This window comes from Limanda limanda, chromosome 18 (genome assembly GCF_963576545.1).
Source record: "Limanda limanda chromosome 18, fLimLim1.1, whole genome shotgun sequence".
NCBI classification, from domain to species: domain Eukaryota; kingdom Metazoa; phylum Chordata; class Actinopteri; order Pleuronectiformes; family Pleuronectidae; genus Limanda; species Limanda limanda.
Window position 1 is genome coordinate 22979542 of NC_083653.1, and position 13900 is coordinate 22993441.

Consider the following 13900-nt stretch of genomic DNA (forward strand, 5'->3'; position numbering starts at 1 on the left):
AGAAATTCAGTCAGCTTGACAAACAGGAATTAAAATCAGCTCCTATCCTGAATAGCGCTCGGGCAATTGGTTGCTTTTAGTGAGGACTTGTTTAAGATGGTGATGGACCATGTTTTCTGGCAAGTTTCCGGGAGGAGGAATAGAGGACAATGGGGGCTAGTAGTAGGTCTAATTTGTAGAAAATGTATTATAGACTTTAATGAGCAAAAGGGGAGCCAGTCTGATTGAACAAACACCACTACATTTAGAATGTTTTAGTTGGAGTCTGTAGTGAGCAGGGTGAAAAATAAGGGTCGGAGAAACAAATGTTGACATCAGGATTAAATGTTTGGGAACATGTTCACAGATCCTTAAAACTCCACAGAAAGCTGATAGGAATACTGCATCGAGGAGAAAATCTATGCAAGGGCAAAAATGCAGTTTCTGAGCACTGACAGCATCCTGTGCAGAACAGAGAGTGTGAGGGACTGTCTACGATCTTGAAAGGGAGAAGAAACATTTGAAATTCGATTTGGTAGATTTAACAGCCGGATTTGAAAATAAACTGGTGAAAAAAGGGTTGTGACATCTTGCGTTTAACTGTATTCCTGCTACTAGTCCTCGAATTTCAGCTATTTATTTTCACAAGATTTGCACTCAAAACAAGTCAATCTGAGGAGGGCTGTTTTAAATGATCCTTGTGGTATTTTGACCAAAATATGTTACAGACATTTCATTAAGACCCCAAGGAACCATATCATATTGTGGTAAAATGGGCATAATATGTAGTACTTAAGTACTCAGCCTGCTCTACACCTGAAAATCAGGCGCACTGCAAAATAAACTTTGATTCCCACCATATGCTGAATGATTTAACCGAAGGATGTATTATGAAAGCGTCAGTTATGTCTGCTTTAGGAAATCAAGCTCTCTGACCGTTGAGCTTATTCATTTATTTGCATTATCAACCCAGGCGTAATTCGAAAGGGTTTTTAGACGAGGGTCAATGTTCTGCATGGTGAGGACCAGGGACTGCAGAGTGGTCGTCAGAAAGTATTCCTGACAAAATGTACGCTGAGCTTCATCTTAGTACTCTTATCTTTTCATTATAACTATTCAGAGCTGAAATCTGATAGTGCACTAGCGTTCCTGGTCTCCCCCCCCTTCTCTCTCTCTTCTCTCCCTGCTTTTCCACCCATATCTCCTCTCCTACTAATTTTTCCCTGCTCACCACAAACGGTCAAAGCAGATGACCGCCCACATTAAGTCTGGTTCTGCTAGAGGTTTCTTCCAGCTAAAAGGGGAGTTTTTTCTCTCCGAAGTGCCTGCTCATTGTTGGAACTTTTGGGTTTCTCTATATATTTTAAGGTCTTGACCTTCTATGTTAAGTGCCTTGAGATAATGTACGTTATGATTTGGCGCTATACAATATTGAATTGGATTGAATTGAACCATCAGGATGAGCAGGATAATGCCTGATTCTAGTGGAAGCCATCAGGTTCTCTGTCAGGTTTTGTAGGAAGGGGAAGTTCGGCCTGATGGCTTACACCAACTCTCTATAAAAATGAGGTGTTCATATGATGGTTGTACACGCCTGTATCAAAATGTATGCGCAACACAATAAAGTGGCACAACTCAGAGATGTAGCTTATTTATATAAACTATAAAAAAATATGACCTCAATTACAAATTAAAAAAACAACTTGACTTATGTAAGCATATGTAGTATGATTATGATAATAGATAGATAAATACATTTTGTTGTTGTATAGTTTCAGGCTAACTAACCTCTAGTTAAGCTCATTGGGGAGACTACTACCATCCTGAGAACTGCCGCGATAGCAGGTTAGCAACAGCGGGTGGCATGTAGCCAAGCTCTTTAGCCTGAGCTAACAAGGTAACGTTGAGCTCTGTGGATGTGGCTCAGCTGTCAGTCTTCATGAGGCCCGGCTCAGCTCCTCTTCTATGCCCATATTTGGGTTAACCAGGAACTAGGAGGAGTCAGACACCGGCAAGATGGCAACGGTTGAATTATTATTATTACAGGTTTTAGCAGAAAGTAAGTCCAGGACTTCTTGTCGAAGTCTAATATGTTGTATTTTATTAAGATATTTAAACCCACCACACTCTTCTGTCTTTACTTACCAGATAACAATGGTTTTAATGGCATCATTTTGTTCTAAAAGAAATAAAGGGATAATTTCACATATCTTGAACTGGCCAGCATCAGCTTCCTAAGAAATTCAAATGAATAAGTCACTAATTAAAGGTTGATGCCCCCCTTTCTTTTTCGTACTCTGAGCCACATGTGGTCTTCAAGCTGCAGCTCAGCTCTGCAAACATGTGTTTTAATTTAGTGCCGTGGAAAGATTAAATAGGAAACTTGGAGACCTGAAAAAGAGCTGTGTCCGTTTATATTATGAAATGTAACTGTCTCTCGAAAGCCTTTATCAAAGCTTTAGGCCTGAATACCTCCGGAGTCCTATCAACCCCCATTATCTGGATCATGACTTTATGTGGTGTTCAGAAGGCCTTGCCAGTATTAGCTGGACAAAGTTTTCCTCTGTTTCAAGCTCAATAAGCAATTCACCTTAAATGTTGTAAAAGTTAAGTCAGCAAAAAGTACCAAAGTGCAAAGTAAAGATTCAGCACAGAGGACTATACATGACAGTCTCTATAAATCAGAGTATACATCAGTATATTCGCCTTAGTAGTTAAATGCACATCAGTTCATATTTCATATTTAAATAGAAAATACATAGTACACCAAATTTAATACATTTTAAAAAATCCAATAAAGAGACAGTGATTAGGAGGGGCACTTGTGTGCCAGCAGTGTGTGAATGCTGTGTGTGAAAGAAAAAGTTCTGTATATGAATGTCTATGACAATCTGCATTTCGAGAGGTCAATAAGACCAGAAAAGCAAGATATCAATTTTGACTGTTTACCATTCAGTGCTGTGATTAGGCAAATTAATTATACAGAATCAAAAAGCTGTTAAAATTAAACTTCTATCTTTGAACTTCAATCTGTATTCCAGAAGGACCACAAAAAAGATGTGTTAAAAATATTTTCTTATCTAAGATGTCAAAAAGGGTAGGGTCTGTTTAAACTGCAGTGTTAATTCAACCAACAAAATGGATCTGCTGATGAGCTTTTCCTCTACAATAAAGTTTAGAGCAAAACAAAGAAGTTTACTTTTAAGAGCGCTTAAAATTTTGTTGGATCCTGCTGAATTCAATTTTTTGCTGCTTGTCTCAAGTTAAGCCCTTCAAATGAATAATGTACTGTATGCAGAGCAGTAAAGACTGTGAGCAGCTATATTCAAACAGAGTTCAGAGAGAACGAATTAATTGGTTGCATACATCTCACCATGTGGCCGGCTGTGGCTGAGGGGTAGAGCGGACGTCCTCCAACCTGAAGGTCGGCAGTTCGATCCCCAGTATTCCCCATCTGCATGCCGAAGTTTCCTTGGGCAGGATGCTGAACCCCGAATTGCCCCTCATAGAACAACAAAGTGCTGCTAATAGATGCGCTGTATGAATGTGTGTGTGAATGGGTGAATGTAAAACTGTACTGTAAAGAACTTTTGAGTGGTAATCATTAGACTAGAAAAGCGCTATATAAATACAAAACCATTTACCATGTCTATAAATTATAGAAACATTACCATATGCTACTAACAGGTCAGCAGTGCCATATTTTCGAACACTTACTCCTGTAACTGTCAATACCGAAACATGGAACATGGAAAAATGATTAAGACAGCCTTAACCTAAATCAAAATTAGGTAAATTAACACTTACTCAAACCCCAGTGATGATGATGAATGACTTGAAATGAAGCCAAGCAATCAGTCAATAAGAGAGAAAATATTTATTGGTTAAAATTGCTCTTCACAGGTACAGGTAATGGGTTTTAATGGGTTGCTATCATGCACTTACACTGTACAACAGTGGATCCCCATGGATTAGCATTGTCTGAATAACTGCAACAAATGACTATTGCTCATGTTCTATCAATAGAAGACATCTCTTACAGAACCAGTCAATGAAACCACTGGTGTCAGATGTCTGATATTATGCACTGTAGTGATTTTGTGTTATAAAATAAATTAGTAACATGTGTATCAGAAAACTCTTAACACTTACTGTGTGCATCATATTACATCTCAGTGCAAATGCCATTGTAGCTGAAAATCCATGACACATGTAAGTACCGACAAAGTGATGCACAATTAACAATTAAGAAAATTACACTAAAGAGAAAGGAAGCCCAAATTGAGAATTATCCTACTGTTGTGTAGTTGTGAAGCTAAATTGGCATATGTTTTGATATAAGTGACTAGATATTAGTCCAGATATATCTTCTAAAAACTCACATTTTTATAGTGACACAATAAGCTGGATGTACAGTACTAAATATCTATTTCTCAAGCAGCAATCAGTCTGAAATCAAAACATTACCTAAAGAATGAAGAAAGTATTCATTCATAAAATGTAAAACACATAATCATTCTACTGTCTTTCTCCAACACTCATAAATGATGAAAAAAGAGAAGACACATGTTCGATTAATGACACTTATAAGGTCTTCTTGATGGAGACCATATACAAGCAGATGAGTTTTCTACCAACAGAAGACTGAACCCTTAGCCCTGCCTGTCTCGCACTTGCAAATGACATATTAAACAAGAAAATGAAGACATAAGACCACATAAATTCAAAGTTTATCAGGAAACAACAGTCCAAGTTACTAATAAAAATGTTTTTTACTGTCAATAAATATACAGTTGTTGGGAAGTTGATGTTTTATGACAGTATGAGAAACTGGATAGTAGTCAATTCTTCCTAGTAGTATGTGTCCTATAGATGGCAAGAAATAAATATTCCCTACAACTGCTATAAATCATTATCCTCAAAACTCCGACTTACATGCAAAGGTTGAGCCGAAAGCTAAACACATTTTTCAACACATGAGTCCTGTCTTTGTTGTGAAATCAGAGACTAACATGTGATTTTAATTGAGAACTGGGTTAAGACAATAAGGACATACGTTCGAACAAAAATATTAATAGTGTTGATTTATATATACACTTCTCTTAATTACAGAAACAAACTGTAAGAGCTGGCTTAGACCATAAAACAATATCAGTAGAGGCACTTGATCACACAGGTTTATACAGTACATAAGTAAGGGACTGTCCTTACCTGACCTATGTTTAAATGTTACCCAGAAGAGACCTGCTGTGATGTACGAGAAATTGTCTGTCCTCTCTAAGGTGACATCATTCAGCAGAAATTCTACACTGGACACTTTACATCCTATCTTTTATTTATTGGCAAAACTCCGCATTTGTTTTCAACCATAAAAGACATCCTTTTAAAAACTCAACTAGGTAGTTGTAGTTACTTAACCACAGGGTGATAAGAAAAAAAAACCTTTCATATGGGTTATTTTGGAAAGAACTAAAAACAATTCAGTTATATTGTTAGGCCAAACTGGTTGCAGCCTGTGGTAAGAATGGAGAAATTACATGGTCTGGGTTATAAAGCTGAATTAGGAGTTTCAGATTCATACTGGATAAACTGGGTATGGGTTGAAGTGATCAGTGACTGCTTCTATGGAGTGCCTATGTTTGACTACACCATTCCTGAAGCGGTTCTGTTCTCTTACAGCTGGCTTAGCTCCACTAAAATGTTGTGGTAAAAGTTACTCAACAAATATTGACTCTGACAGTGGTAAATAATAAATCTTAATGTTTTTATTTGATTGACTAATAATCTTGTTATGCTAATGACAGTGGATAAGGTTAATTCCACCTCTAGTATGAACTTATGTGATTGAGTTTTTCCTGATTATCTGGCTGGAAGTGGGAGGAGGAAGAACAAGGGCTTACACGTCCAGGTCATCTGGCCTGGCTCGGCTGCTCATCCTGCTGCTGGCCCGGCTACAGGGCCTGGCGTCCATCAAAGCTAACGGCTGCAGCTCATGTCCTGCCGATGACGACAGTTTCTTATGCTCTTGGGTATCATCAGGGAAGTCAAAGGCTTGTGCATGGGAATTTGAAATAGTGCTGCCTCCACCATTTTGGCCAAGCCGGTTCTGCTCTGTGGAGTAATTGGCCCAGTTCTGCTCATTGGCTTGCTTATTATAATTACGACATGAGCCGGTTCCCCTCTCCCCTGTGGCCAACTTGTAGCCTGGGGGGGACATGGGTGAGAGTGGGGCAGTTGGGGAAGAACAGCCGTTATAGTAAGCATATTTGGTGGTGGACAGTTCTTTAGGGGTGGGGCTCAAGGTCCCTCCACTTGGGTAGATAGTGGGCGGCTGTTTGCCCTTCACACGATCTTTGATCCTTTTATAAAACACGTAAAAAAGCTCAATGATGTTGAGCAGCAGGGACACCATGGATACCACCAGCATGAAAATGATGAAGACAGTCTTCTCTGTGGGTCGGGAAAGGAAACACTCCACCTTCTGTGGGCATGGGGCCCTCTCACAGGTGTAGACTGCAGAGAGGGTGAAACCATACATGTACCACTGGATTAGCAGGAAACCCACCTCAAATGTGGATTTGAAGAAAATACTGACTATATAGGTTCTGAGGAGAGCCCCCTTCATCTTCACTTTGCCATGCTCCTCAATGCCGTACTTAAGCTTTTTTAACTCAATTTTTTTCAGTGGTATGTCAACATCACCTCCATCATTTTGCACCGCTTTAAGCTCATCCTCCTTCCTATTAAGTTTCTGTTCTTTCCTATTCAGATAGAAGACATGAGCCAGGTAGAGGAGTGTGGGCGTTGACACAAAGATGATCTGTAGGACCCAGAGGCGAACGTGGGAGATGGGGAAGGATTTGTCGTAGCAGACATTGTCACAACCAGGCTGCAGAGTGTTACATCTGAAGGCAGACTGCTCATCTCCCCAGGCTGATTCCACTGCAGTACCAAGGACCAGAATCCTGAAGATAAAGAGGACTGACAACCACACCTTTCCCCCAGCAGTAGAGTAGGCCTGGACCTTGTCCAGCAGACGACCCAGAGCACTCCAGTCACCCATTCTCAATGGGTGTTTGCTGGTGAGAAAAAGAGGACAATATTGAACTGTTGAGCAATAATGTACACATACTATCAACTATGCTCCTTACATTACTTTGGGCCTTAAGGGAAGATTGACATCTTCAGCAGTCATAACATTTCATTGTTTTGGTAGCATTATGTGATTAAACAGCATTGTTATTGCAGTTGACAAAAGTAGAAATTTCAAGCTAATCAAATTATTGATTGCAGGTACAGAGATGATATTTTTTTCAGTTTATGCAACACTGCCTGTTAAATCAATGTAATGATGTGAAAATATGAACTGAAACTTTTTATTTGCTCTATCACCTCAATGTTTCAAACAACCTTTATTCCCATCAAAATCCTCACATCAGCAAAATAATTTATGCAAGGCAGTTTTTCAGTGAAAACTGATGGTAAAAAGTTACATGAAGGAAAAATGTACGATCAAATAATGTTAATTTCTAAATTCAAATCCCTGCAAAATTTTACATCTTAAAATAACCTATAATACCTATAGGCTTCTCAATCTTGAGCAGTCGTCAGTCTAGTCAGTGTTACTCATATAGCAACCCATATCTCGGTAACATTTTTCTCTACCATTCAAACTATTTCAAATGAGAATACCTGCAAATCGTTGTCTTGCATAACTTTTAGGCCAATCTTTTTAATATGTACATCAGTTTGTACAACTTCTATCAGTCTTCAACCCTCTGCTGTTATTCTTACTTTGCAGAGACTCAACCCTCTGCTTCAAATACCAAAGCTTTAAGCTCCTAGCAGACGCAGAGATCAGCATCAGACCGACCTGCTGGGCAGGTCTCAGAGAACACCAGAAAATCTAATGAATTCTAATGTCTTAGCCAACGTGATTGTGTACCCAATCTGATAAGTGTTTGTGGCTGAACAGACACTCTTGACTCTAAATCTATTCAGTAAGGCCAGTGTTGAGCTTCTTTCTCCAGTCCCTACAGAGACATCCTGCAGATACACAGTACATTTCCTGTGGGAAAATCTGCCCATTGACTTAAGTATGGAATAAGCTGAGTTCCTGTTGACCAGTGTGACGCAGTTAAGTCCAAAGCTTTGACAGACTGGCCTGTCAAAGAAACAGTGTCAACACAAGTTCGCAAGCCTCAGAAAAAAATAATAATAATACTGCTCACTTATTAATATGAACTAACAAAACACAATGTACAAAAACCTGTAAAATAAATGGATAAATTATAATCTGTATCAAAGGAGAGGCCCTTAAAAGGTGGTTTCTGAGTCATCTCTAAACAGTTACCAGTGATTCTAGCAGAGCGCAGTTTGAACTGAATGACAAACCAGATTGGGAAAAAAATTAAAACAAAAGATTGAATCTATGTTTCACTCTAACATCACAACTCAACAGTTAAATCTGAAATCAAGGATCTGATAAGGGTTACAGATGGAAAAAGCTTTGAAGAGCTCTTACAGAGTTTGAGCAGAACATATGAGGCAAAGAACAAAAGGCTGCAATAGACACACATGAAGACAGTTAGATCAGAGAGCAGGGACATAATGTGGATAAGTAGGAACCTCCAGTCCGACCCACACGTTGCCAAACTAACTGCATGTGCTCCCACTTATCTTGTGATAAACTATGTACACTGAATCCTGTGAACTGGGAAATATACAGATTATTTGTTTGCCTGCGGTTTATGGATCTAAGGAGTGAAACATGATTAGCATAGATAAAAGTTGAAATTTTTTTGTTATACTGAGAACATCCCGCCATTTTCTACATGAGTGTGTCTGTTTGGTGGAACTGAACAAGACAAAGCAGAACAATAGAGACCAGCACAATGAGCCATTTGAGGGTTTTGGATATGGACACAATATTTCCACATTACTGAACACGGCAGTTTAAACTCTTTCTGGTGTCATGGGGCTAATCAGCCGGTATTTTAAGAGAAAAGTGTATTTGCATGTAAACCAGAACCTTTAACTAAAAGTCCAGTTACAGCACAAATGCAGCACAACAGCAACCAGCTTTGGTTAGAAAAAATACTAAACGTAACATGTTTCAGAATTTCATCCAAAAAAAGAATAAAACCTTATAAAATAAAATCAAATATTTTCATTCAGCACACTTTGCTTCTTCTGGATGAGAGCCCCTGTCTCTGAACAATGAGAAGCTGCAGAAAAAGTTGCACTGCATGTATTGTGAAGCGCACCGGAACTTTTCTGACTCTTTTCTCTAGAACACAGAGAGAAGCGTCTTTTCTCACTGTCCAACACAAATACTTAGTAACCTACCCGCAGAGTTGAAGAGAGACAGCAGAGGGCCCACCAGGACTTTTTCCGCTAGTTGTAAGAACAGAAACAGCCTGACGATGTTCAGATATATGTCTGGGACCAGCAGCTGAGAGAATGAGTCCAACTTGTCAAACCTCCCTTATAAGAGTCAGAGAAGTTCCAGTCACCTGATCTCTACGTCAAGACCCTGTTTGTTTGCGCGTGTGTGTATGTGCGCGCACCCGCGCGTGTGTGCGTGTGTGTGTGAGAGAGAGAGAGAGAGAGAGAGAGAGAGAGAGAGAGAGAGAGAGAGAGAGAGAGAGAGAAATATATGTACTTCATAAGTCTGATCAGTAAAGGAACGAAATTAATTTATGTGGACTTTCCAGTACCTTACTTTACATAAGTAGGGCTATTTTCATGTTCTGTCATTATACTTGAACCATGCACTCCGCGTGTCTTACAGCTAAAGGCAGCTTTCATTTCAAATATGATGTGTCAGTGGTTCACATAAGCTCCTCCACCACAGATCATCTTACAATTGAAGCCATCACAGATAACAGCCTATTTCTTCTCTTACACCCTGTTTAGTTGATCAATGTGCATTTGCTTCAGTAAAATGTAAAAATTCTACTGATTCAATTGATATATATCTTCAATGACATGGAGTTTTGATTAAACAGTAATTGAGTCTGGAAATCGAGTCAAATAAATGTTTACCTCACTGGATGTCAGACTTTCATCATGAAGTCTTATTGTTTATGTTAATGCTGTTGTTCTTTCTTCATCCATTCATTGACCTGAAATGAGCAAAACTGCAACAAACAGTTTGACGAAGAACAAGTCACATCTCCTCTCTTGGAAGAGAAAATTACTTTGATACATGACTTTGATACATGTGTGACAGTGGCATGTAGTTTAGGGGCAGGGGCTCGCTTCATAGCCAGTGTTGACTGGGGAAATATACAAATTGCTTATTGTTTTTCTTGCAGGCTACACAGATGTGAAGATGCAACCCATGAACTAATTTATTAGATTTATATATTACCAAAAATCTATTTCTGTTCATATTTTGTAACTGTTAAAATATCTTTTGGTGAGCTTAATTATTAGACTTAATTGTGCCTATGCCTATCATACATCCATTGTTGTTTTCTCTTTTTAAGGTATACATGTAGAAGCTAGAACTTGTTAAGTTGCTGTATTGATGTTATGGTCACCGACTTATTTGAGCTACCCATGTGTTATTTTTCTCTGTAAATGTGTTTATTATTTTCATATTCATGATGTATCTTTTCTATACTGTACTCATGTCCATATTTAAAATGTCATAATAATACATAAAATACGATTTATGATTACTTATTGTACAGGAAACCATATGTAGTTGTTGTGGAGGAAGACATGAACAGACGACAGTAGGAAATGCTGAGGAGAGGAGTTCGTGTAGGAGGCGGAGCTTGTGAACTTCCTGTAGTCCCTACTGATATTATTGTATTTCACACAAACTAAATCCTAACTAGTTGGCAAAGCCTTGGTGGCCGTCATTTCATCGTCTGTTTTATGGACAACACAAGTTGGTTCAGATTGGTTACACAGAAATTCTTATGCGTTCATTCAGTGAAGCTGTGACACAATTACTGGATGGACAGAATGGGATTCATGCTATGACGCTAATACGGTGGAACTAACTGTCAGGGGTAAAGTTTCAATACGACACTGCCCCCTGGTGTTTTACTGACACACCAGCATGAGTGTGACTCGACCATGCACATACACTTTCACCTCCTTCACAAACACATAAAACGGTGGACCTTCTCTAATGAAGACTTAGCTTCTTCAAATCAGTATGATAATAAACAATCGCTATGACAGTTACTCATAATTAACACTGTGTTTGGTAACTAAGAAGTCTATGACTTCTAGGCTAGTTCTGTTGAAGTACTTGAACACTGCACAACCGAGTCAGTAACAACCACCAAAGTTGTAGTATGTTCCATTTGCCGGTATACCTATGTAAAGATAACTAAATTTCAGGAAAAAAATTGCAATTTTGACTTCTACAGTTTATTCCAATATCTGCTTTACACATTAGATCAACATTTTACATAACTTTCTATAATCCTGAAGATGTTTCCTAATTAGGATACCGTACCCAGAGGAGACATGGCACAGCTGTGTGTGTTCTTTATGCCAAAAAAGACAATTCTGCCCGAATTTAATAGTCTTGGAAAGGTCACTTGGTAATATGGGACACTTGTATTAGGCTTAAAATAGACAAACTAAATCACCTTCTATCCCTTCATGTATGCCAAGCTCAATCTTGCCAATTTTATTAATTAAATTAAATTTTAATTAAATTAAAAAATGTTATGTAAAAAAGACTAACAAAATATGCACAACACTGTACTGTATTGTTATTATTATTATTGTCATTAATTCATATTAACATATAAAAGTCATCCTTAATAACCCTATCTTAAATAAAGAAATTTAAAAAATCATTTATAAATCAGCAAGCAACAATAACAGATTATTAAGTCAGTGTCTATTGGGGCTACTCAGGAAACAAACAGTCCTTGCAGTTGACATGACATAACATGTCATTTGGCAGACGCTTTTATGCAAAGCGACTTACAATTAGTGCATTCAACATCTGTGAGGGGCCATTTAGGGGTTCAGTATCTTGCCCAAGGACACTTCGGCATGCAGATAGGGAAGAGTGAGTTTTTGAACCGTCAACTTTCTTGTTGGAGGACGACCAATCTACCCCTAGGCCACACCGCATGACTGGGATAAGAGACCCATCATCATCAATCACCTAATTGTCTTGTACTGTACAGTACAGTGTTGTGCATATTTTTCACGAACGCTGAATTTAACTAATCAGTTTTCATATCATTAACGTGAATGTAACGATGAACGTGAGTGAACGTCACATTAATTTTTTTAAATCATCGTATCAGGCCATCATGAAATACCAGGAGCGGGCGAGTGTGTGTTGTCGTTGCGTGGTCGTTTATGCTAAATATGAGAAGATGAGCTGAACTCGGTTTGGTTCAATCAAGTATTTATTTAGAAAGCAATGAAAGGTATGAACAGCAAAACAACACACTGCCCGGTATCAGCCCCGGACAGTCTCGAGTCGCATCCGAACGCACAGTGGCGGCTTGCCAATTCTGGTTTTCTCTGGTGAGCTGAACGTTGCTGGTTATGTTATCCTCATGGAGTCTGTTTCTGGACAGTTTGGGTAAAAACATGCACACCAGGAGCCTGCTTGATGTTATTCTGTAGGGCTCTGTCAGTGCTCCTCCTGTTCCTCCTCACACAGAGGAGATACCGGTCCTGCTGCTGGGTTGATGCCCTTCTACGGCCCCGTCTAGCTTTTCTTGTGTAACAGCCGGTCTCCTTATATCTCTTCTATGCTCTTTAGACTGTGTTGGGAGACACAGCAAACCTTATTGCGACCGCCTGTATGAATTTGCCATCATGGAGGTGCTGGACTACCTGTGCAACCTGATTTGGCTGCAGGGTCGACCTCATGCTACCAGTAGTGAGAAGAACACTAGCAGATCACAAAACTAGAGAATAATCAGTCAGGAGGGACAAGGAGAGAGCAGCTGTCTGTGGCCACCACAGGTAAATCATTTCCTTTTTAAGTGTTGTCTTGCTCTCCATTGCACCTGTTGTCACTTTCATTTGCACCAAAGAAAGTGAAATTGATTCACAATCACTTTTGCTTCCTAAATGGACATTTTTATATCCCTGAAGGTTAAATATAAGATTAAATGTTCCCTTTATTATTTTGACGAGTGTGTATATAATGTCCTAATCATATTTCAATTTGTTTTGTTCATTTCCTATGCAGCTTTAACATTTTAATAATAATACATTTTATTTATAGCAACTTTCAGAGCTCAAGGTCACCTTAAAAGGCAGAGATTAAAACACATCAACAAAGAACAATGTATCAAAAACATGTAGTTTTGCAAAATCGAAGACAATCAAATTGAATATGCCTGTTTAAAATGAGTTTTTAGATGGGATCTAAAAATGGAGAGTGAGAATCAATGTGACAAACACGTCTGGTGGAAGAGAGTTCCAGAGGCGAGAAGCAGAGCTGCTGAAGGCTATAGATCCCATGATTGTAAAACAGGCAGGTGGATGGAAGAAGACATGACTGGGCACCGGTGAAATGGGCACAAGGTCGAGACATAGTACAGTGGAAGTAAGAGACCATAAACATAGGGCCAACATGTAGAACTGGCCCACACTGAATTCCAACTCCAGCTGGGTCTTGTAGGTATTGAGAAAGATGCCTTTAATCCTCACCTTCTGACCTGCCCTAAAGTTATGCCATCAATCCTCTTTTTTTACAATACATTACATTTCAATTTGCTGACGCCAAAGCGACTTACAATAAGTGCATTCAACCATGAGGCTAAAAACCCCACACACTGTCTGCAGCAGCACCTAAAACAAAGGTCCTGAACAGGAAGAGAATACTCATCCAGATCTTCCCAACTAAAGTGGAGTGAGACTGGACCTTATCTAGCAGTGAGGACTGGTAAGACCAGTCACCCATGGCTGGAGA

At 39.0% G+C, this 13900-nt stretch overlaps 1 protein-coding gene across 1 annotated transcript; it reads right to left on the minus strand.

Annotated features, from left to right (window-relative positions):
* Positions 1 to 3841: 3841 nt before the first annotated feature.
* gja1b (gap junction protein alpha 1b) lies at positions 3842 to 9421 on the minus strand. Its single transcript, XM_061092140.1, has 2 exons — positions 9328 to 9421; positions 3842 to 7058 (listed from the first exon to the last, which is right to left on the minus strand). Exon 2 carries the CDS (start codon positions 7040 to 7042, stop codon positions 5876 to 5878), a length of 1167 nt encoding a protein of 388 aa, XP_060948123.1. The 5' UTR covers positions 7043 to 7058; positions 9328 to 9421; the 3' UTR covers positions 3842 to 5875.
* Positions 9422 to 13900: the final 4479 nt, after the last annotated feature.

What these genes read in the sequence shown, in the direction of transcription:
- gja1b (XM_061092140.1), bottom strand. Translation starts at nt 7,042, where the DNA reads ATGGGTGACTGGAGTGCTCTGGGTCGTCTGCTGGACAAGGTCCAGGCC.